The sequence below is a fragment of the Engystomops pustulosus genome, chromosome 8, assembly GCF_040894005.1.
Source record: "Engystomops pustulosus chromosome 8, aEngPut4.maternal, whole genome shotgun sequence".
Lineage (NCBI taxonomy): Eukaryota > Metazoa > Chordata > Amphibia > Anura > Leptodactylidae > Engystomops > Engystomops pustulosus.
In genome coordinates this window covers 13,271,877-13,297,362 of record NC_092418.1, presented here as the reverse complement: position 1 = coordinate 13,297,362, position 25,486 = coordinate 13,271,877, and the positions used below count along the sequence as shown (strand labels likewise).

At 44.4% G+C, this 25,486-nt stretch overlaps 2 protein-coding genes across 3 annotated transcripts in view; one reads left to right on the top strand and one right to left on the bottom strand.

Annotated features, from left to right (window-relative positions):
* Positions 1-24,824, bottom strand: part of LOC140074673 (rhomboid-related protein 1-like) — a 39,216-nt gene extending 14,392 nt beyond the window's left edge. The window contains exons 1-3 of the mRNA XM_072119739.1: positions 24,553-24,824; positions 7,548-7,706; positions 4,516-4,740 (exon numbers count right to left, since the gene is read on the bottom strand). Coding sequence (XP_071975840.1) covers positions 4,516-4,740; positions 7,548-7,706; positions 24,553-24,591 — 423 coding nt within the window. The 5' untranslated portion in view covers positions 24,592-24,824. The remainder of the gene's footprint in view (positions 1-4,515; positions 4,741-7,547; positions 7,707-24,552) is intronic.
* WDR90 (WD repeat domain 90) overlaps positions 1-25,486 on the top strand; it is a 716,604-nt gene that overhangs the window by 638,399 nt on the left and 52,719 nt on the right. The window lies entirely within an intron of this gene.

Genomic DNA, 25,486 nt, shown 5'->3' with positions numbered 1-25,486 from the left:
GTGATAGAGATATATACTGTAGATATGTGATGGATAGAGATATAGACTGTAGATATGTGATGGATAGAGATATAGACTGTAGATATGTGATGGATAGAGATATAGACTGTAGATATGTGATGGATAGAGATATAGACTGTAGATATGTGATGGATAGAGATATAGACTGTAGATATGTGATAGAGATATATACTGTAGATATGTGATAGATAGAGATATAGACTGTAGATATGTGATAGAGATATATACTGTAGATATGTGATAGATAGAGATATAGACTGTAGATATGTGATGGATAGAGATATAGACTGTAGATATGTGATGGATAGAGATATAGACTGTAGATATGTGATGGATAGAGATATAGACTGTAGATATGTGATAGATAGAGATATAGACTGTAGATATGTGATAGATAGAGATATAGACTGTAGATATGTGATGGATAGAGATATATACTGTAGATATGTGATAGATAGAGATATATACTGTAGATATGTGATGGATAGAGATATATACTGTAGATATGTGATAGATAGAGATATAGACTGTAGATATGTGATGGATAGAGATATAGACTGTAGATATGTGATGGATAGAGATATAGACTGTAGATATGTGATAGATAGAGATATAGACTGTAGATATGTGATGGATAGAGATATATACAGTAGATATGTGATAGAGATATAGACTGTAGATATGTGATAGAGATATATACTGTAGATATGTGATAGAGATATAGACTGTAGATATGTGATGGATAGAGATATATACTGTAGATATGTGATGGATAGAGATATATACTGTAGATATGTGATGGATAGAGATATATACTGTAGATATGTGATAGAGATATATACTGTAGATATGTGATGGATAGAGATATATACTGTAGATATGTGATGGATAGAGATATAGACTGTAGATATGTGATGGATAGAGATATAGACTGTAGATATGTGATGGATAGAGATATATACTGTAGATATGTGATAGATAGAGATATAGACTGTAGATATGTGATAGAGATATAGACTGTAGATATGTGATAGAGATATATACTGTAGATATGTGATAGATAGAGATATAGACTGTAGATATGTGATGGATAGAGATATATACTGTAGATATGTGATAGATAGAGATATATACTGTAGATATGTGATAGATAGAGATATGTACTGTAGATATGTGATGGATAGAGATATATACTGTAGATATGTGATAAATAGAGATATATACTGTAGATATGTGATGGATAGAGATATAGACTGTAGATATGTGATGGATAGAGATATAGACTGTAGATATGTGATGGATAGAGATATAGACTGTAGATATGTGATGGATAGAGATATAGACTGTAGATATGTGATAGAGATATATACTGTAGATATGTGATGGATAGAGATATAGACTGTAGATATGTGATGGATAGAGATATAGACTGTAGATATGTGATGGATAGAGATATATACTGTAGATATGTGATAGAGATATATACTGTAGATATGTGATAGATAGAGATATAGACTGTAGATATGTGATAGAGATATATACTGTAGATATGTGATAGATAGAGATATAGACTGTAGATATGTGATGGATAGAGATATAGACTGTAGATATGTGATGGATAGAGATATAGACTGTAGATATGTGATAGAGATATATACTGTAGATATGTGATGGATAGAGATATATACTGTATATATGTGATGGATAGAGATATAGACTGTAGATATGTGATGGATAGAGATATATACTGTAGATATGTGATAGATAGAGATATAGACTGTAGATATGTGATGGATAGAGATATATACTGTAGATGTGTGATGGATAGAGATATAGACTGTAGATATGTGATAGAGATATATACTGTAGATATGTGATGGATAGAGATATAGACTGTAGATATGTGATGGATAGAGATATAGACTGTAGATATGTGATGGATAGAGATATAGACTGTAGATATGTGATGGATAGAGATATAGACTGTAGATATGTGATAGATAGAGATATATACTGTAGATATGTGATGGATAGAGATATAGACTGTAGATATGTGATGGATAGAGATATAGACTGTAGATATGTGATGGATAGAGATATAGACTGTAGATATGTGATGGATAGAGATATAGACTGTAGATATGTGATGGATAGAGATATATACTGTAGATATGTGATAGATAGAGATATAGACTGTAGATATGTGATAGATAGAGATATATACTGTAGATATGTGATGGATAGAGATATAGACTGTAGATATGTGATAGATAGAGATATATACTGTAGATATGTGATGGATAGAGATATAGACTGTAGATATGTGACTGAAAGACATGGGATACATGGTGGATAGGAGGGAGACAGGCATGAGATGATTCATTGATAGAGATCCACGGAAATAGGCAGCACTTCTTGAAGAAGTAATGGATATTGTTTAAATAATGAAAAGTTCTACAATTTTCCAATATACTTTCTGTATCAATGCCTCACAGTTTTCTAGATCTCTGCTTGCTGTCCTGCTATAGAAAGCTGCTATGTCACATCCAGTGGATAGAAATCAGACCCTGGTCACACAGGTGCGCGGCTCGTTATATCACACAGGTGCGCGGCTCGTTATATCACACAGGTGCGCGGCTCGTTATATCACACAGGTGCGCGGCTCGTTATATCACACAGGTGCGCGGCTCGTTATATCACACAGGTGCGCGGCTCGTTATATCACACAGGTGCGCGGCTCGTTATATCACACAGGTGCGCGGCTCGTTATATCACACAGGTGCGCGGCTCCTTATATCACACAGGTGCGCGGCTCGTTATATCACACAGGTGCGCGGCTCCTTATATCACACAGGTGCGCGGCTCCTTATATCACACAGGTGCGCGGCTCCTTATATCACACAGGTGCGCGGCTCCTTATATCACACAGGTGCGCGGCTCCTTATATCACACAGGTGCGCGGCTCGTTATATCACACAGGTGCGCGGCACATTATATCACACAGGTGCGCGGCTCCTTATATCACACAGGTGCTCGGCTCCTTATATCACACAGGTGCGCGGCTCCTTATATCACACAGGTGCACAGCTCGTTATATCACACAGGTGCTCGGCTCCTTATATTACACAGGTGCGCGGCTCCTTATATCACACAGGTGCACGGCTCCTTATATCACACAGGTGCTCGGCTCCTTATATTACACAGGTGCGCGGCTCCTTATATTACACAGGTGCTCGGCTCCTTATATTACACAGGTGCGCGGCTCCTTATATCACACAGGTGCACGGCTCCTTATATCACACAGGTGCTCGGCTCCTTATATTACACAGGTGCGCGGCTCCTTATATCACACAGGTGCTCGGCTCCTTATATTACACAGGTGCGCGGCTCCTTATATCACACAGGTGCGCGGCTCCTTATATCACACAGGTGCGCGGCTCCTTATATCACACAGGTGCGCGGCTCCTTATATCACACAGGTGCGCGGCTCCTTATATCACACGGCTCTGATTACTCTCTATTATACTAACGAGCCCCGCGGGTCAGATTTGTGTCCACTGGAAGTAAACACAGAAGTTTCTATAGCAGGACAGCAAGCAGAGATCTAGAAAGCCAGGAGGAACTGATACAGAAAGTATATTGGAAATTTGTTTTATATTTCATCATGGAAACAATAATATTTACTTATCAAAGTGGAAACACTCCTTTAAAGGGCACCTACCACCCCGATTCTACCTATAAAGGTAGAAGGGGTGGTAGGTGGATGGATGGGACGTGAGAATAGCTCTTTTTTGGGCTAATCCTCACGTCCCGGGTGTCTTTTAGAAAACTTTATTGCATGTATATGCAAAACGCAGAACGCAGGGGACCCGGACGAGGCCGCGCAGCTCCTGGAAGATTACCTGGTAGGCGGAGTAACGTGGCTACTGGGGCGTGGAGTAGCCGCGACTAGTAGCCTCATGTCCGGCTACTCCACGCCCCAGTAGCCGCATAAAAAAATTTGCATATACCTGCAATAAAGTTTTCTAAAAGACACCCGGGACGTGAGGATTAGCCCAAAAAAGAGCTCTCCTCACGTCCCATCCATCCACCTACCACCCGTTCTACCTTTATAGGTAGAATCGGGGTGGTAGGTGCCCTTTAAATAAGGCCAGTGTTACACCTCACACTGCAATCTTTCGGCTGATCAGGTGTGTAGAGTGGTGCACCCTCTGGGAGGGCTGCCTATTTTTTGGATCTATATCTGAAAACCTCTGCTGGGAGAAGGATTGGGATTACACCCTGACTTCCTATATTGCTTTTTGGACTGCGCTGTTACGTGCTGAGATAGATGGATAGATATAGATATGTAATAGATAATGAGATATGAGATATTCCTGATGCGTGTAGCTGTACTCGCTCCGGATGACACACATAGAGCTGTAATCAGGACGTGCATCCTTTGGGAGGTATGACAGTGATTTTCCATCTGCACCGGCTCTCATGGTAACTTGCCTGTGTGAGGGTGACGGCGGCCATGAATACAGGTGGTGGGCAGGGGCGATGCTGGTAGAAGTACCACCTCCTCTCCATCTCCCCCGGTAGGATCTCATAGGCCACATAGCGCACAAATCTCTTATAGACCCCCAGCCCGGCCTGATCCAGCAGCACATCACGGGGGAGGGCTCTCTGCCCGCTGCCGATGGCTCGCCGAAAACTACTCGACCTCTTATTGCTTATCTGTAGGAAGACACAAGGAAGATGCTACATAATCCTGGAAGCAATTATCCATGACATGTCTGTATCCTTATATCTCACAAGTGTCAAAGGAAAAATCGGCAGAATAGAAAAAGAAAAACTAATAGCAAGCAGAGATCTTGAAATGGAGATGAAATAGAACATAAATATAAGGGTGATGCCTCACATGGCGTTTTTGGTCCGTTTTTTAAGCATGCGTTTGGGGAAAACGGACAAAAACTGATGCGTGACTGAAAACATCATGTGTGCCATCACCCTAAGGCAGGGGTAGGGAACCTATGGCGCAGGAGCCATATGTGGCTGTTTTGATGGCTGCATCTGACGAATCATTGATTAATAGCTCCATTGCTTAGGTGACAGCGCCCGTGTCATATGGTATAGTAGCATCCACTCCTCTCTATGACCCAGGCGCCATTGCCTAAGCAACCATGGCAGCGGCGCCTGAGTCATAGAGAAGAGCGCGGGACTGATGAGAAGCCGCTGTAGGGAGAGCAGGTAGGCGAGTATTCACTTTTTTTTTTTTTGCTATGACTACCTATCTACTGCGGGCATGTTCTGTAGCTACCTATCTACTGGGGGTCATGTGCTGTGGCCACCCATCTACTGAGGGCATGTGCCTGGGCTACCTTTTTACAGGGGGCATGTTCTGGGGCTACCTGTCTATTTGGGTGCATGTGCTGTGGCTACCTATCTACTGGGAGGCATGTGCCGGGGCTACCTATCTACTGGGAGGCATGTGCCGGGGCTACCTATCTACTGGGGGGGCATGTGCCGGGGCTACCTATCTACTGGGGGGGCATGTGCCGGGGCTACCTATCTACTGGGAGGCATGTGCCGTGGCTACCTATCTACGGGGAGGCATGTGCCGTGGCTACCTATCTACGGGGAGGCATGTGCCGTGGCTACCTATCTACGGGGAGGCATGTGCCGTGGCTACCTATCTACGGGGAGGCATGTGCCGTGGCTACCTATCTACGGGGAGGCATGTGCCGTGGCTACCTATCTACGGGGAGGCATGTGCCGTGGCTACCTATCTACGGGGAGGCATGTGCCGTGGCTACCTATCTACGGGGAGGCATGTGCCGTGGCTACCTATCTACGGGGAGGCATGTGCCGTGGCTACCTATCTACGGGGAGGCATGTGCCGTGGCTACCTATCTACGGGGAGGCATGTGCCGTGGCTACCTATCTACGGAGAGGCATGTGTTGTGGCTACCTATCTACTGGGGGGCATGTGCCGTGGCTACCTATCTACTGGGGGGCATGTGCCGTGGCTACCTATCTACGGGGAGGCATGTGCCGTGGCTACCTATCTACTGGGAGGCATGTGCCGGGGCTACCTATCTACTGGGAGGCATGTGCCGGGGCTACCTATCTACTGGGGGGGCATGTGCCGGGGCTACCTATCTACTGGGAGGCATGTGCCGTGGCTACCTATCTACGGGGAGGCATGTGCCGTGGCTACCTATCTACGGGGAGGCATGTGCCGTGGCTACCTATCTACGGGGAGGCATGTGCCGTGGCTACCTATCTACGGGGAGGCATGTGCCGTGGCTACCTATCTACGGGGAGGCATGTGCCGTGGCTACCTATCTACGGGGAGGCATGTGCCGTGGCTACCTATCTACTGGGGGGCATGTGCCGTGGCTACCTATCTACTGGGAGGCATGTGCCGTGGCTACCTATCTACGGGGAGGCATGTGCCGTGGCTACCTATCTACGGGGAGGCATGTGCCGTGGCTACCTATCTACTGGGGGGCATGTGCCGTGGCTACCTATCTACTGGGGGGCATGTGCCGTGGCTACCTATCTACGGGGAGGCATGTGCCGTGGCTACCTATCTACTGGGGGGCATGTGCCGGGGCTACCTATCTACTGGGGGGCATGTGCCGGGGCTACCTATTTACTGGGGACATGTGCCGGGGCTACCTATTTACTGGGGACATGTGAATATTGTATGGCTCTCACAAAATTACATTTTAAAATATTTAGCGTTCATGGCTCCGTCAGCCAAAAAGGTTCCCGACCCCTGCCCTAAGAGGTTAGCCTGAGAAAACCAATCGGCAGCTATGTATTGACTCCTAATTAATATGGTTAGCAGGATGTTTAGGGGAGTGCCTGGAATAGCTGCATAATTTAGGGTGTAGTTTAGGACCCATCTGAATATGGCTTAGTGCTGGGGTAGGATGCTATGAATGGGCTGTGAAATTCTCAGGCTGCGGCTGCTTTATTGTATCTGGCTGGTTACTGAAAAGGAGGAACCCAATTTCTATAACCAAGCAACTTCTAGTAAGCAGCGGTGGGACATTACCGGGGTGGTCACATGATGTAGTGATGCATCAACATCAGGAGACCAAGGTCTGGAGCTTGTGTCCAGGGGAGATCCAAACCCCTCAGTCACTGCACAGTCACATCTTCAGGTGTTTATGGACCTTAGCTGATTCTATAGGGGCTGTATCTTCCTGGTGCAGATGGTTGAACCTGAGACTTGGTCACATGATGCGCTGACGCGCCGACTTTCGGCAACATGTGAATTACATCATGTGAGCGGGCGCTAGATTCAAGCTTCTTTAATGAGGAGATCCAGCCCCTGAGGATCTTGTGACCTGCCAGTATTTACTTGTGTCCTTTAGCAGCTGCCGTGACTGAGGGGACGTGATCCCAGTACTGAAGCTTGGGACACCACACTGTCTGCCCACATTTAAAGGGGCACTCCTCCCTACTATCCCTGACATAATGGGAATGAGATTTGTTATGAGATACAAAAGATCGCCTTGTCTATTACTCACCAGGTCCACGAGCTGTGGGTAGCAGATCTGTCCCTCCTCATTGCCCTGTGACAGGGCAAATAACATCTCCAGCTTTGCGGGGTCCAGGGGCAGCTCATGGTTGTTTACCAAAGTGGCGAACGTCTCAGCACATACAAAACCCGTGTTGTCTGGGTCAAGCTGAAAAAGAGGCCAGAAGTGATGTTACTAGTACAACTGGCCCAGAACTGTCCAGCCCACTTCACACTGAGGGCACATCAAGCTTATGGCTGCCTTCAAAGAACCGGCTATGTAACACGGCTATGGTTGTGGTGGTGCCGCATACATAATACTGAATCAGATATTGACGTTTAGCCAGGTATATGATATCGAGGATGCGTCAACTCTCCTCTTGTGTGTTGTAGTATATAGAGGATGTGTCATATCTCCTCCTGTGTGGTATAGTATATAGAGGATATATCTCCTGTGTGGTGTAGTATATAGAGGATGTGTCTCCTGTGTGGTGTAGTATATAGAGAATGTGTCTCCTGTGTGGTGTAGTATATAGAGGATGTGTCTCCTGTGTGGTGTAGTATATAGAGGATGTGTCTCCTGTGTGGTGTAGTATATAGAGAATGTGTCTCCTGTGTGGTGTAGTATATAGAGGATGTGTCTCCTGTGTGGTGTAGTATATAGAGGATGTGTCTCCTGTGTGGTGTAGTATATAGAGGATGTGTCTCCTGTGTGGTGTAGTATATAAAGGATGTGTCCTGTGTGGTGTAGTATATAGAGGATATATCTCCTGTGTGGTGTAGTATATAGAGGATGTGTCTCCTGTGTGGTGTAGTATATAGAGGATGTGTCTCCTGTGTGGTGTAGTATATAGAGGATGTGTCTCCTGTGTGGTGTAGTATATAGAGGATGTGTCTCCTCTGTGGTGTATTATATAGAGGATGTGTCTCCTGTGTGGTGTAGTATATAGAGGATGTGTCTCCTGTGTGGTGTAGTATATAGAGGATATATCTCCTGTGTGGTGTAGTATATAGAGGATGTGTCTCCAGTGTGGTGTAGTATATAGAGGATGTGTCTCCGGTGTGGTGTAGTATATAGAGGATGTGTCCTGTATGGTGTAGTATATAGAGGATGTGTCTCCTGTGTGGTGTAGTATATAGAGGATGTGTCTCCTGTGTGGTGTAGTATATAGAGGATGTGTCTCCTGTGTGGTATAGTATATAGAGGATATATCTCCTGTGTGGTGTAGTATATAGAGGATGTGTCTCCTGTGTGGTGTAGTATATAGAGGACGCGTCTCCTGTGTGGTGTAGTATATAGAGGATGTGTCTCCTGTGTGGTGTAGTATATAAAGGATGTGTCCTGTGTGGTGTAGTATATAGAGGATATATCTCCTGTGTGGTAAAGTATATAGAGGATGTGTCTCCTGTGTGGTGTAGTGTATAGAGGATGTGTCTACTGTGTGGTGTAGTATATAGAGGATGTGTCTACTGTGTGGTGTAGTATATAGAGGATGTGTCTCCTGTGTGGTGTAGTATATAGAGGATGTGTCTCCTGTGTGGTGTAGTATATAGAGGATGTGTCTCCTGTGTGGTGTAGTATATAGAGGATGTGTCTCCTGTGTGGTAAAGTATATAGAGGATGCGTCTCCTGTGTGGTGTAGTATATAGAGGATGCGTCTCCTGTGTGGTGTAGTATATAGAGGATGCGTCTCCTGTGTGGTGTAGTATATAGAGGATGCGTCTCCTGTGTGGTGTAGTATATAGAGCATGCGTCTCCAGTGTGGTGTAGTATATAGAGGATGCATCTCCAGTGTGGTGTAGTATATAGAGGATGCATCTCCAGTGTGGTGTAGTATATAGAGGATATATCTCCTGTGTGGTATAGTATATAGAGGATATATCTCCTGTGTGGTGTAGTATATAGAGGATGTGTCTCCTGTGTGGTGTAGTATATAGAGGACGCGTCTCCTGTGTGGTGTAGTATATAGAGGATGTGTCTCCTGTGTGGTGTAGTATATAAAGGATGTGTCCTGTGTGGTGTAGTATATAGAGGATATATCTCCTGTGTGGTGTAGTATATAGAGGATGTGTCTCCTGTGTGGTGTAGTGTATAGAGGATGTGTCTACTGTGTGGTGTAGTATATAGAGGATGTGTCTACTGTGTGGTGTAGTATATAGAGGATGTGTCTCCTGTGTGGTGTAGTATATAGAGGATGTGTCTCCTGTGTGGTGTAGTATATAGAGGATGTGTCTCCTGTGTGGTGTAGTATATAGAGGATGTGTCTCCTGTGTGGTGTAGTATATAGAGAATGTGTCTCCTGTGTGGTGTAGTATATAGAGGATGTGTCTCCTGTGTGGTGTAGTATATAGAGAATGTGTCTCCTGTGTGGTGTAGTATATAGAGAATGTGTCTCCTGTGTGGTGTAGTATATAGAGGATGTGTCTCCTGTGTGGTGTAGTATATAGAGGATGTGTCTCCTGTGTGGTGTAGTATATAAAGGATGTGTCCTGTGTGGTGTAGTATATAGAGGATATATCTCCTGTGTGGTGTAGTATATAGAGGATGTGTCTCCTGTGTGGTGTAGTATATAGAGGATGTGTCTCCTGTGTGGTGTAGTATATAGAGGATGTGTCCTGTGTGGTGTAGTATATAGAGGATGTGTCTCCTGTGTGGTGTAGTATATAAAGGATGTGTCCTGTGTGGTGTAGTATATAGAGGATATATCTCCTGTGTGGTGTAGTATATAGAGGATGTGTCTCCTGTGTGGTGTAGTATATAGAGGATGTGTCTCCTGTGTGGTGTAGTATATAGAGGATGTGTCTCCTGTGTGGTGTAGTATATAGAGGATGTGTCTCCTGTGTGGTGTAGTATATAGAGGATGTGTCTCCTCTGTGGTGTATTATATAGAGGATGTGTCTCCTGTGTGGTGTAGTATATAGAGGATGTGTCTCCTGTGTGGTGTAGTATATAGAGGATATATCTCCTGTGTGGTGTAGTATATAGAGGATGTGTCTCCGGTGTGGTGTAGTATATAGAGGATGTGTCTCCGGTGTGGTGTAGTATATAGAGGATGTGTCCTGTATGGTGTAGTATATAGAGGATGTGTCTCCTGTGTGGTGTAGTATATAGAGGATGTGTCTCCTGTGTGGTGTAGTATATAGAGGATGTGTCTCCTGTGTGGTATAGTATATAGAGGATATATCTCCTGTGTGGTGTAGTATATAGAGGATGTGTCTCCTGTGTGGTGTAGTATATAGAGGACGCGTCTCCTGTGTGGTGTAGTATATAGAGGATGTGTCTCCTGTGTGGTGTAGTATATAAAGGATGTGTCCTGTGTGGTGTAGTATATAGAGGATATATCTCCTGTGTGGTGTAGTATATAGAGGATGTGTCTCCTGTGTGGTGTAGTGTATAGAGGATGTGTCTACTGTGTGGTGTAGTATATAGAGGATGTGTCTACTGTGTGGTGTAGTATATAGAGGATGTGTCTCCTGTGTGGTGTAGTATATAGAGGATGTGTCTCCTGTGTGGTGTAGTATATAGAGGATGTGTCTCCTGTGTGGTGTAGTATATAGAGGATGTGTCTCCTGTGTGGTGTAGTATATAGAGGATGTGTCTCCTGTGTGGTATAGTATATAGAGGATGTGTCTCCTGTGTGGTATAGTATATAGAGGATGTGTCTCCGGTGTGGTGTAGTATATAGAGGATGTGTCTCCGGTGTGGTGTAGTATATAGAGGATGTGTCCTGTATGGTGTAGTATATAGAGGATATATCTCCTGTGTGGTGTAGTATATAGAGGATGTGTCTCCTGTGTGGTGTAGTGTATAGAGGATGTGTCTACTGTGTGGTGTAGTATATAGAGGATGTGTCTACTGTGTGGTGTAGTATATAGAGGATGTGTCTCCTGTGTGGTGTAGTATATAGAGGATGTGTCTCCTGTGTGGTGTAGTATATAGAGGATGTGTCTCCTGTGTGGTGTAGTATATAGAGGATGTGTCTCCTGTGTGGTGTAGTATATAGAGGATGTGTCTCCTGTGTGGTATAGTATATAGAGGATGTGTCTCCTGTGTGGTATAGTATATAGAGGATGTGTCTCCGGTGTGGTGTAGTATATAGAGGATGTGTCTCCGGTGTGGTGTAGTATATAGAGGATGTGTCCTGTATGGTGTAGTATATAGAGGATATATCTCCTGTGTGGTGTAGTATATAGAGGATGTGTCTCCTGTGTGGTGTAGTGTATAGAGGATGTGTCTCCTGTGTGGTGTAGTATATAGAGGATGTGTCTCCTGTGTGGTGTAGTATATAGAGGATGTGTCTCCTGTGTGGTATAGTATATAGAGGATATATCTCCTGTGTGGTGTAGTATATAGAGGATGTGTCTCCTGTGTGGTGTAGTATATAGAGGATGCGTCTCCTGTGTGGTGTTGTATATAGAGGATGCGTCTCCTGTGTGGTGTAGTATATAGAGGATGCGTCTCCTGTGTGGTGTAGTATATAGAGGATGCGTCTCCAGTGTGGTGTAGTATATAGAGGATGCATCTCCAGTGTGGTGTAGTATATAGAGGATGCATCTCCAGTGTGGTGTAGTATATAGAGGATGCATCTCCAGTGTGGTGTAGTATATAGAGGATGTGTCTCCTGTGTGGTGTAGTATATAGAGGATGTGTCTCCTGTGTGGTGTAGTATATAGAGGATGTGTCTCCTGTGTGGTGTAGTATATAGAGGATGTGTCTCCTGTGTGGTGTAGTATATAGAGGATGTGTCTACTGTGTGGTGTAGTATATAGAGGATGTGTCTCCTGTGTGGTGTAGTATATAGGGGATGCGTCTCCTGTGTGGTGTAGTATATAGAGGATGTGTCTCCTGTGTGGTGTAGTATATAGAGGATGTGTCTCCTGTGTGGTGTAGTATATAGAGGATGTGTCTCCTGTGTGGTGTAGTATATAGAGGATGCGTCTCCTGTGTAGTGTAGTATATAGAGGATGCGTCTCCTGTGTGGTGTAGTATATAGAGGATGCGTCTCCTGTGTGGTGTAGTATATAGAGGATGCGTCTCCTGTGTGGTGTAGTATATAGAGGATGTGTCTCCTGTGTGGTGTAGTATATAAAGGATGTGTCCTGTGTGGTGTAGTATATAGAGGATATATCTCCTGTGTGGTGTAGTATATAGAGGATGTGTCTCCTGTGTGGTGTAGTGTATAGAGGATGTGTCTACTGTGTGGTGTAGTATATAGAGGATGTGTCTACTGTGTGGTGTAGTATATAGAGGATGTGTCTCCGGTGTGGTGTAGTATATAGAGGAGGCGTCTCCTGTGTGGTGTAGTATATAGAGGATGCGTCTCCTGTGTGGTGGAGTATATAGAGGATGCGTCTCCCGTGTGGTGTAGTATATAGAAGATGTGTCCGCTCTCCTGTGTGGTGTAGTATATAGAGGATGTATCTCCTGTATGGTGTAGTATATAGAGGATGTGTCTCCTGTGTGGTAAAGTATATAGAGGATGTGTCTCCTGTGTGGTGTAGTATATAGAGGATGTGTCTCCTGTATGGTGTAGTATATAGAGGATGTGTCTCCTGTGTGGTGTAGTATATAGAGGATGTGTCTCCTGTGTGGTGTAGTATATAGAGGATGTGTCTCCTGTGTGGTGTAGTATATAGAGGATGCGTCTCCTGTGTGGTGTAGTGTATAGAGGATGCGTCTCCGGTGTGGTGTAGTATATAGAGGAGGCGTCTCCTGTGTGGTGTAGTATATAGAGGAGGCGTCTCCTGTGTGGTGTAGTATATAGAGGATGTGTCTCCTGTGTGGTGTAGTATATAGAGGATGTGTCCTGTGTGGTGTAGTATATAGAGGATGTGTCTCCGGTGTGGTGTAGTATATAGAGGATGTGTCTCCTGTGTGGTGTAGTATATAGAGGATGCGTCTCCTGTGTGGTGTAGTATATAGAGGATGTGTCTCCTGTGTGGTGTAGTATATACAGGATGTGTCTCCTGTGTGGTGTAGTATATACAGGATATGTGGTATGTGCCATGCACGCTGCTTGCTTTCTGCACAGCGTCTGTCCTTGTTTTCTCTTAATAATTCTATTGCCTCAATAATTAGGTTTATTTTCATATCACAAGTCGCCCACACACAGAACATTTCACTACATGACCCTCAGCTGGTTTTATCACAGTCCCACCTGCATCTACCCACATGTCCTGAATATAAATTCTTGTACATAGGGGGCAGTATTATAGTAGTTATATTCCTGTACATAGGAAGCAGTATTATAGTAGTTATATTCTTGTACATAGGGGGCAGTATTATAGCAGTTATATTCATGTACATAGGGGGCAGTATTATAGTAGTTATATTCCTGTACATAGGAAGCAGTATTATAGTAGTTATATTCTTGTACATGGGGGCAGTATTATAGTAGTTATATTCCTGTACATAGGGGGCAGTATTATAGTAGTTATATTCCTGTACATAGGGGGCAGTATTATAGTAGTTATATTCCTGTACATAGGGGGCAGTATTATAGTAGTAATATTCCTGTACATAGGAAGCAGTATTATAGTAGTTATATTCCTGTACATAGGGGCAGTATTATAGTAGTTATATTCTTGTACATAGGGAGCAGTATTATAGTAGTTATATTCTTGTACATAGGGTCAGTATTATAGTAGTTATATTCTTGTACATAGGGGACAGTATTATAGTAGTTATATTCCTGTACATAGGGGACAGTATTATAGTAGTTATATTCCTGTACATAGGGGGCAGTATTATAGTAGTTATATTCCTGTACATAGGGGGCAGTATTATAGTAGTTATATTCCTGAACATAGGGGCAGTATTATAGTAGTTATATTCCTGTACATAGGGGGCAGTATTATAGCAGTTATATTCCTGTACATAGGAAGCAGTATTATAGTAGTTATATTCTTGTACATAGGGGGCAGTATTATAGTAGTTATATTCCTGTACATAGGAAGCAGTATTATAGTAGTTATATTCTTGTACATAGGGGGCAGTATTATAGCAGTTATATTCATGTACATAGGGGGCAGTATTATAGTAGTTATATTCCTGTACATAGGAAGCAGTATTATAGTAGTTATATTCTTGTACATGGGGGCAGTATTATAGTAGTTATATTCCTGTACATAGGGGGCAGTATTATAGTAGTTATATTCCTGTACATAGGGGGCAGTATTATAGTAGTTATATTCCTGTACATAGGGGGCAGTATTATAGTAGTAATATTCCTGTACATAGGAAGCAGTATTATAGTAGTTATATTCCTGTACATAGGGGCAGTATTATAGTAGTTATATTCTTGTACATAGGGAGCAGTATTATAGTAGTTATATTCTTGTACATAGGGTCAGTATTATAGTAGTTATATTCTTGTACATAGGGGACAGTATTATAGTAGTTATATTCCTGTACATAGGGGACAGTATTATAGTAGTTATATTCCTGTACATAGGGGGCAGTATTATAGTAGTTATATTCCTGTACATAGGGGGCAGTATTATAGTAGTTATATTCCTGAACATAGGGGCAGTATTATAGTAGTTATATTCCTGTACATAGGGGGCAGTATTATAGCAGTTATATTCCTGTACATAGGAAGCAGTATTATAGTAGTTATATTCTTGTACATAGGGGGCAGTATTATAGTAGTTATATTCCTGTACATAGGAAGCAGTATTATAGTAGTTATATTCTTGTACATAGGGGGCAGTATTATAGCAGTTATATTCATGTACATAGGGGGCAGTATTATAGTAGTTATATTCCTGTACATAGGAAGCAGTATTATAGTAGTTATATTCTTGTACATGGGGGCAGTATTATAGTAGTTATATTCCTGTACATAGGGGGCAGTATTATAGTAGTTATATTCCTGTACATAGGGGGCAGTATTATAGTAGTTATATTCCTGTACATAGGGGGCAGTATTATAGTAGTAATATTCCTGTACATAGGAAGCAGTATTATAGTAGTTATATTCCTGTACATAGGGGCAGTATTATAGTAGTTATATTCTTGTACATAGGGAGCAGTATTATAGTAGTTATATTCTTGTACATAGGGTCAGTATTATAGTAGTTATATTCTTGTACATAGGGGACAGTATTATAGTAGTTATATTCCTGTACATAGGGGACAGTATTATAGTAGTTATATTCCTGTACATAGGGGGCAGTATTATAGTAGTTATATTCCTGTACATAGGGGGCAGTATTATAGTAGTTATATTCCTGAACATAGGGGCAGTATTATAGTAGTTATATTCCTGTACATAGGGGGCAGTATTATAGCAGTTATATTCCTGTACATAGGAAGCAGTATTATAGTAGTTATATTCTTGTACATAGGGGGCAGTATTATAGTAGTTATATTATTGTACATAGGGGGCAGTATTATAGTAGTTATATTCTTGTACATAGGAGGCAGTATTATAGTAGTTATATTATTGTACATAGGGGGCAGTATTATAGTAGTTATATTATTGTACATAGGGGGCAGTATTATAGTAGTTATATTCCTGTACATAGGGGGCAGTATTATAGTAGTTATATTCCTGTACATAGGGGGCAGTATTATAGTAGTCATTTTCTTGTACATAGGGGGCAGTATTATAGTAGTCATATTCCTGTACATAGGGGGCAGTATTATAGTCGTCATATTCTTGTACATAGGGGGCAGTATTATAGTAGTTATATTCTTGTACATAGGGGGCAGTATTATAGTAGTTATATTCTTGTACATAGGGGGCAGTATTATAGTAGTTATATTCTTGTACATAGGGGGCAGTATTATAGTAGTTATATTCTTGTACATAGGGGGCAGTATTATAGTAGTTATATTCTTGTACATAGGGGGCAGTATTATAGTAGTTATATTCCTGTACATTGGGGTCAGTAGTATAGTAGTTATATTCTTGTACATAGGGGGCAGTATTATAGTAGTTATATTCCTGTACATAGGGGGCAGTATTATAGTAGTCATATTCTTGTACATAGGGGGCAGTATTATAGTAGTTATATTCCTGTACATAGGAAGCAGTATTATAGTAGTTATATTCCTGTACATAGGGGGCAGTACTATAGTAGTTATATTCTTGTACATAGGGTCAGTATTATAGTAGTTATATTCTTGTACATAGGGGGCAGTATTATAGTAGTTATATTCCTGTACATAGGGGGCAGTATTATAGTAGTTATATTCCTGTACATAGGGGGCAGTATTATAGTAGTTATATTCCTGTACATAGGAAGCAGTATTATAGTAGTTATATTCTTGTACATAGGGGGCAGTATTATAGTAGTTATATTCTTGTACATAGGGGGCAGTATTATAGTAGTTATATCCCTGTACATAGGGGGCAGTATTATAGTAGTTATATTCTTGTACATAGGGGGCAGTATTATAGTAGTTATATTCTTGTACATAGGGGGCAGTATTATAGTAGTTATATTCTTGTACATAGGGGGCAGTATTATAGTAGTTATATTCTTGTACATAGGGGGCAGTATTATAGCAGTTATATTCTTGTACATAGGGGGCAGTATTATAGTAGTTATATTCTTGTACATAGGGGGCAGTATTATAGTAGTTATATTCTTGTACATAGGGGGCAGTATTATAGTAGTTATATTCTTGTTCATAGGGGGCAGTATTATAGTAGTTATATTCTTGTACATAGGGGGCAGTATTATAGTAGTTATATTCCTGTACATAGGGGGCAGTATTATAGTAATTATATTCCTGTACATAGGGGGCAGTATTATAGTAATTATATTCCTGTACATAGGGGGCAGTATTATAGTAGTTATATTCCTGTACATAGGGGCAGTATTATAGTAGTTATATTCTTGTACATAGGGGGCAGTATTATAGTAGTTATATTCCTGTACATAGGGGGCAGTATTATAGTAGTTATATTCCTGTACATAGGGGGTAGTATTACAGTAGTTATATTCTTGTACATAGGGGGCAGTATTATAGTAGTTATATTCCTGTACATAGGGGGCAGTATTATAGTAGTTATATTCCTGTACATAGGGGGCAGTATTATAGTAGTTATATTCTTGTACAAAGGGGGCAGTATTATAGTAGTTATATTCCTGTACATAGGGGGCAGTATTATAGTAGTTATATTCTTGTACATAGGGGGCAGTATTATAGTAGTTATATTCCTGTACATAGGGGGCAGTATTATAGTAGTTATAGTCTTGTAAATCATTACTAATAAAATCCATCAGACCTCCTTGTTAATGAGATTGATGATGTAAGTATTGATCAGCACATGGTATATTATTGGTCATGGACTTTCCCACTGCTACAATTTCTTATAAAACCAGATAATTCAGGAAAAGAAATAGTGAAAATATATAAAATATTGTCCTTGATTGACCTTAGCTCTATGTCTCATGTCTCTCTGTTCTCTCTGACATCTCATCAGTAATACATAGTAGTAGATTATACGGCGCCCACATCTCTCTCCTCTGTCACCTCTCAGCTGTCACATCCATAGCAGTCTCTCTCCTCCTCTCTAAAACATCACATCTCCTCTGTCCATTACAGGCAGTGCAACATATACTCTCCTGAACCTCTCATACGCTCAGTAGGTGCAGTCTCACTCTCTCTCTCTCATACACTCAGTAGGTGCAGTCTCTCTCTCTCATACACTCAGTAGGTGCAGTCTCTCTCTCTCATACACTCAGTAGGTGCAGTCTCTCTCATACACTCAGTAGGTGCAGTCTCTCTCTCTCATACACTCAGTAGGTGCAGTCTCTCTCTCTCATACACTCAGTAGGTGCAGTCTCTCTCTCTCATACACTCAGTAGGTGCAGTCTCTCTCACTCATACACTCAGTAGGTGCAGTCTCTCTCACTCATACACTCAGTAGATGTAGTCTCTCTCTCTCACTCATACACTCAGTAGGTGCAGTCTCTCTCTCATACACTTAGTAGGTGCAGTCTCTCTCTCTCTCATACACTCAGTAGGTGCAGTCTCTCTCTCTCTCATACACTCAGTAGGTGCAGTCTCTCTCTCTCTCATACACTCAGTAGGTGCAGTCTCTCTCTCATACACTCAGTAGGTGCAGTCTCTCTCTCATACACTCAGTAGGTGCAGTCTCTCTCTCTCACTCATACACTCAGTAGATGTAGTCTCTCTCTCTCACTCATACACTCAGTAGATGTAGTCTCTCTCTCTCTCATACACTCAGTAGGTGCAGTCTCTCTCTCTCATACACTCAGTAGGTGCAGTCTCTCTCACTCATACACTCAGTAGGTGCAGTCTCTCTCACTCATACACTCAGTAGATGTAGTCTCTCTCTCTCTCTCATACACTCAGTAGGTGCAGTCTCTCTCTCTCATACACTCAGTAGGTGCAGTCTCTCTCTCTCTCATACACTCAGTAGGTGCAGTCTCTCTCTCTCATACACTCAGTAGGTGCAGTCTCTCTCTCTCTCAGTAGGTGTAGTCTCTCTCTCTCTCAGTAGGTGTAGTCTCTCTCTCTCTCAGTAGGTGCAGTCTCTCTCTCTCATACACTCAGTAGGTGCAGTCTCTCTCTCTCATACACTCAGTAGGTGCAGTCTCTCTCTCTCTCATACACTCAGTAGGTGCAGTCTCTCTCTCTCATACACTCAGTAGATGTAGTCTCTCTCTCTCACTCATACACTCAGTAGGTGCAGTCTCTCTCTCATACACTCAGTAGGTGCAGTCTCTCTCTCTCTCATACACTCAGTAGGTACAGTCTCTCTCTCTCTCATACACTCAGTAGGTGCAGTCTCTCTCTCTCTCATTCACTCAGTAGGTGCAGTCTCTCTCTCACTCATACACTCAGTAGGTGCAGTCTCTCTCTCACTCATACACTCAGTAGGTGCAGTCTCTCTCTCTCACTCATACACTCAGTAGGTGCAGTCTCTCTCTCTCTCATACACTCAGTAGATGTAGTCTCTCTCTCTCATACACTCAGTAGGTGCAGTCTCTCTCTCTCATACACTCAGTAGGTGCAGTCTCTCTCTCTCTCTCATACACTCAGTAGGTGCAGTCTCTCTCTCTCTCATACACTCAGTAGGTGCAGTCTCTCTCTCATACACTCAGTAGGTGCAGTCTCTCTCTCATACACTCAGTAGGTGTAGTCTCTCTCTCTCACTCATACACTCAGTAGATGTAGTCTCTCTCTCTCACTCATACACTCAGTAGATGTAGTCTCTCTCTCTCATACACTCAGTAGGTGCAGTCTCTCTCTCTCATACACTCAGTAGGTGCAGTCTCTCTCACTCATACACTCAGTAGGTGCAGTCTCTCTCACTCATACACTCAGTAGATGTAGTCTCTCTCTCTCTCTCATACACTCAGTAGGTGCAGTCTCTCTCTCTCATACACTCAGTAGGTGCAGTCTCTCTCTCTCTCATACACTCAGTAGGTGCAGTCTCTCTCTCTCATACACTCAGTAGGTGCAGTCTCTCTCTCTCTCAGTAGGTGTAGTCTCTCTCTCTCTCAGTAGGTGTAGTCTCTCTCTCTCTCAGTAGGTGCAGTCTCTCTCTCTCATACACTCAGTAGGTGCAGTCTCTCTCTCTCATACACTCAGTAGGTGCAGTCTCTCTCTCTCTCATACACTCAGTAGGTGCAGTCTCTCTCTCTCATACACTCAGTAGATGTAGTCTCTCTCTCTCACTCATACACTCAGTAGGTGCAGTCTCTCTCTCATACACTCAGTAGGTGCAGTCTCTCTCTCTCTCATACACTCAGTAGGTACAGTCTCTCTCTCTCTCATACACTCAGTAGGTGCAGTCTCTCTCTCTCTCATTCACTCAGTAGGTGCAGTCTCTCTCTCACTCATACACTCAGTAGGTGCAGTCTCTCTCTCACTCATACACTCAGTAGGTGCAGTCTCTCTCTCTCACTCATACACTCAGTAGGTGCAGTCTCTCTCTCTCTCATACACTCAGTAGGTGCAGTCTCTCTCTCTCTCTCATACACTCAGTAGGTGCAGTCTCTCTCTCTCTCTCTCATACACTCAGTAGGTGCAGTCTCTCTCTCTCTCTCATACACTCAGTAGGTGCAGTCTCTCTCTCTCTCTCTCATACACTCAGTAGGTGCAGTCTCTCTCTCTCTCTCATACACTCAATAGGTGCAGTCTCTCTCATACACTCAGTAGGTGCAGTCTCTCTCTCTCTCATACACTCAGTAGGTGCAGTCTCTCTCTCTCTCATACACTCAGTAGGTGCAGTCTCTCTCTCATACACTCAGTAGGTGCAGTCTCTCTCTCTCTCTCATACACTCAGTAGGTGCAGTCTCTCTCTCTCTCATACACTCAGTAGGTGCAGTCTCTCTCTCTCATACACTCAATAGGTGCAGTCTCTCTCTCTCATACACTCAGTAGGTGCAGTCTCTCTCTCTCATACACTCAGTAGGTGCAGTCTCTCTCTCATACACTCAGTAGGTGCAGTCTCTCTCTCTCATACACTCAGTAGGTGCAGTCTCTCTCTCTCTCATACACTCAGTAGGTGCAGTCTCTCTCTCTCATACACTCAGTAGGTGCAGTCTCTCTCTCTCATACACTCAGTAGGTGCAGTCTCTCTCTCTCATACACTCAGTAGGTGCACTCTCTCTCTCTCTCATACACTCAGTAGGTGCAGTCTCTCTCTCTCATACACTCAGTAGGTGCAGTCTCTCTCTCTCTCAGTAGGTGTAGTCTCTCTCTCTCTCAGTAGGTGTAGTCTCTCTCTCTCTCAGTAGGTGCAGTCTCTCTCTCTCTCTCTCATACACTCAGTAGGTGCAGTCTCTCTCTCTCAGTAGGTGCAGTCTCTCTCTCTCATACACTCAGTAGGTGCAGTCTCTCTCTCTCATACACTCAGTAAGTGCAGTCTCTCTCTCTCTCTCATACACTCAGTAGGTGCAGTCTCTCTCTCTCTCTCATACACTCAGTAGGTGCAGTCTCTCTCTCATACACTCAGTAGGTGCAGTCTCTCTCTCTCTCATACACTCAGTAGGTGCAGTCTCTCTCTCTCTCATACACTCAGTAGGTGCAGTCTCTCTCTCTCATACACTCAGTAGGTGCAGTCTCTCTCATACACTCAGTAGGTGCAGTCTCTCTCTCTCATACACTCAGTAGGTGCAGTCTCTCTCTCTCATACACTCAGTAGGTGCAGTCTCTCTCTCTCATACACTCAGTAGGTGCAGTCTCTCTCTCTCATACACTCAGTAGGTGCAGTCTCTCTCTCTCATACACTCAGTAGGTGCAGTCTCTCTCTCTCATACACTCAGTAGGTGCAGTCTCTCTCTCTCTCATACACTCAGTAGGTGCAGTCTCTCTCTCTCATACACTCAGTAGGTGCAGTCTCTCTCTCTCTCATACACTCAGTAGGTGCAGTCTCTCTCTCTCTCAGTAGGTGTAGTCTCTCTCTCATACACTCAGTAGGTGCAGTCTCTCTCTCTTTCTCATACACTCAGTAGGTGCAGTCTCTCTCTCATACACTCAGTAGGTGCAGTCTCTCTCTCATACACTCAGTAGGTGCAGTCTCTCTCTCTCTCATACACTCAGTAGGTGCAGTCTCTCTCTCTCTCAGTAGGTGTAGTCTCTCTCTCATACACTCAGTAGGTGCAGTCTCTCTCTCTTTCTCATACACTCAGTAGGTGCAGTCTCTCTCTCATACACTCAGTAGGTGCAGTCTCTCTCTCTCATACACTCAGTAGGTGCAGTCTCTCTCTCTCTCATACACTCAGTAGGTGCAGTCTCTCTCTCTCTCATACACTCAGTAGGTGCAGTCTCTCTCTCTCTCTCTCTCATACACTCAGTAGGTGCAGTCTCTCTCTCTCTCATACACTCAGTAGGTGCAGTCTCTCTCTCTCTCATACACTCAGGAGGTGCAGTCTCTCTCTCTCTCTCATACACTCAGTAGGTGCAGTCTCTCTCTCTCTCTCTCATACACTCAGTAGGTGCAGTCTCTCTCTCTCTCTCTCTCATACACTCAGTAGGTGCAGTCTCTCTCTCTCTCTCATACACTCAGTAGGTGCAGTCTCTCTCTCTCTCATACACTCAGTAGGTGCAGTCTCTCTCTCTCTCATACACTCAGTAGGTGCAGTCTCTCTCTCTCTCATACACTCAGTAGGTGCAGTCTCTCTCTCTCTCATACACTCAGTAGGTGCAGTCTCTCTCTCTCATACACTCAGTAGGTGTAGTCTCTCTCTCTCATACACTCAGTAGGTGCAGTCTCTCTCTCTCATACACTCAGTAGGTGTAGTCTCTCTCTCATACACTCAGTAGGTGCAGTCTCTCTCTCTTTCTCATACACTCAGTAGGTGCAGTCTCTCTCTCTCTCTCTCTCTCTCTCATACACTCAGTAGGTGCAGTCTCTCTCTCTCTCATACACTCAGTAGGTGCAGTCTCTCTCTCTCTCAGTAGGTGCAGTCTCTCTCTTTCTCTCTCTCTCTCTCTCATACACTCAGTAGGTGCAGTCTCTCTCTCTCATACACTCAGTAGGTGCAGTCTCTCTCTCTCTCTCTCTCTCTCTCTCATACACTCAGTAGGTGCAGTCTCTCTCTCTCTCATACACTCAGTAGGTGCAGTCTCTCTCTCTCTCATACACTCAGTAGGTGCAGTCTCTCTCTCTCTCTCTCTCTCTCATACACTCAGTAGGTGCAGTCTCTCTATCTCTCATACACTCAGTAGGTGCAGTCTCTCTCTCTCTCATACACTCAGTAGGTGCAGTCTCTCTCTCTCTCAGTAGGTGCAGTCTCTCTCTCTCTCTCTCTCTCTCTCTCTCTCTCAGGTGCAGTCTCTCTCTCTCAGTAGGTGCAGTCTCTCTCTTTCTCTCTCTCTCTCTCTCATACACTCAGTAGGTGCAGTCTCTCTCTCTCATACACTCAGTAGGTGCAGTCTCTCTCTCTCTCTCTCTCTCTCTCATACACTCAGTAGGTGCAGTCTCTCTCTCTCTCATACACTCAGTAGGTGCAGTCTCTCTCTCTCATACACTCAGTAGGTGCAGTCTCTCTCTCTCATACACTCAGTAGGTGCAGTCTCTCTCTCTTATACACTCAGTAGGTGCAGTCTCTCTCTCTCTCATACACTCAGTAGGTGCAGTCTCTCTCTCTCATACACTCAGTAGGTGCAGTCTCTCTCCCTCATACACTCAGTAGGTGCAGTCTCTCTCCCTCATACACTCAGTAGGTGCAGTCTCTCTCCCTCATACACTCAGTAGGTGCAGTCTCTCTCCCTCATACACTCAGTAGGTGCAGTCTCTCTCCCTCATACACTCAGTAGGTGCAGTCTCTCTCATACACTCAGTAGGTGCAGTCTCTCTCATACACTCAGTAGGTGCAGTCTCTCTCATACACTCAGTAGGTGCAGTCTCTCTCTCTCTCTCTCTCTCAGTAGGTGCAGTCTCTCTCTCTCTCTCTCTCAGTAGGTGCAGTCTCTCTCTCTCATACACTCAGTAGGTGCAGTCTCTCTCTCTCTCATACACTCAGTAGGTGCAGTCTCTCTCCCTCATACACTCAGTAGGTGCAGTCTCTCTCCCTCATACACTCAGTAGGTGCAGTCTCTCTCTCATACACTCAGTAGGTGCAGTCTCTCTCTCTCATACACTCAGTAGGTGCAGTCTCTCTCATACACTCAGTAGGTGCAGTCTCTCTCTCTCTCTCTCTCTCTCAGTAGGTGCAGTCTCTCTCTCTCTCTCTCTCTCAGTAGGTGCAGTCTCTCTCTCTCTCTCTCTCTCAGTAGGTGCAGTCTCTCTCTCTCTCTCTCTCTCAGTAGGTGCAGTCTCTCTCTCTCTCTCAGTAGGTGCAGTCTCTCTCTCTCTCTCTCAGTAGGTGCAGTCTCTCTCTCTCTCTCAGTAGGTGCAGTCTCTCTCTCTCTCTCTCTCTCTCTCTCTCTCAGTAGGTGCAGTCTCTCTCTCTCTCTCTCAGTAGGTGCAGTCTCTCTCTCTCAGTAGGTGCAGTCTCTCTCTCTCAGTAGGTGCAGTCTCTCTCTCTCTCGCTCTCTCTCTCTCTCTCAGGTGCAGTCTCTCTCCTCCTCCATGTCTTACCTGCCCCTGGATGAGGCGCAGCAGGGAGCTCCTGTCCATATACCCGCAGAGGGGCTGTGTGTGGGGGGCTGTGGGGTCGGGGGCTGTGTATGAGGGGCTGTGTGTGGGGGGCTGTGGGGTCGGGGGTCTCTAGCTGCAGAGCTGCCCCCGCTCCGGGGTTACAGGGGAGGATGGAGGGTGAGTGACAGCTGCAGCCGAGATACCGGAGAGCTGCCCACCCAATGCACGCTGCTACACGGAGGAGAGCTGGTACCTCCTCCCGCACACACCAGGCCCGGGCACCGCCTGCCAATCACGGAGAACGGAGGTGTGTGGCAGCCAGCAGCCAATGGCAGGCCGAGGAATGGGGGGCCAAGCCTGGAGGGAGGGGGAGCTGCTCACCATCACCTGAGCGTCCCCAGAACACCACTGTACCCCCTGACCATCACCTGAGCATCCCCAGACCAGCAATGTACCCCCTGACCATCACCTGAGCGTCCCCAGACCAGCACTGTACCCCCTGACCATCATCTGAGCGTCCCCAGACCAGCACTGTACCCCCTGACCATCACCTGAGCATCCCCAGACCAGCACTGTACCCCCTGACCATCACCTGAGCACCCCCAGACCAGCAATGTACCCCCTGACCATCACCTGAGCATCCCCAGACCAGCACTGTACCCCCTGACCATCACCTGACCATCCCCAGACCAGCAATGTACCCCCTGACCATCACCTGAGCATCCCCAGACCAGCACTGTACCCCCTGACCATCACCTGAGCCTCCCCAGACCAGCACTGTACCCCCTGACCATCACCTGACCATCCCCAGACCAGCAATGTACCCCCTGACCATCACCTGAGCATCCCCAGACCAGCAATGTACCCCCTGACCATCACCTGAGCATCCCCAGACCAGCACTGTACCCCCTGACCATCACCTGAGCATCCCCAG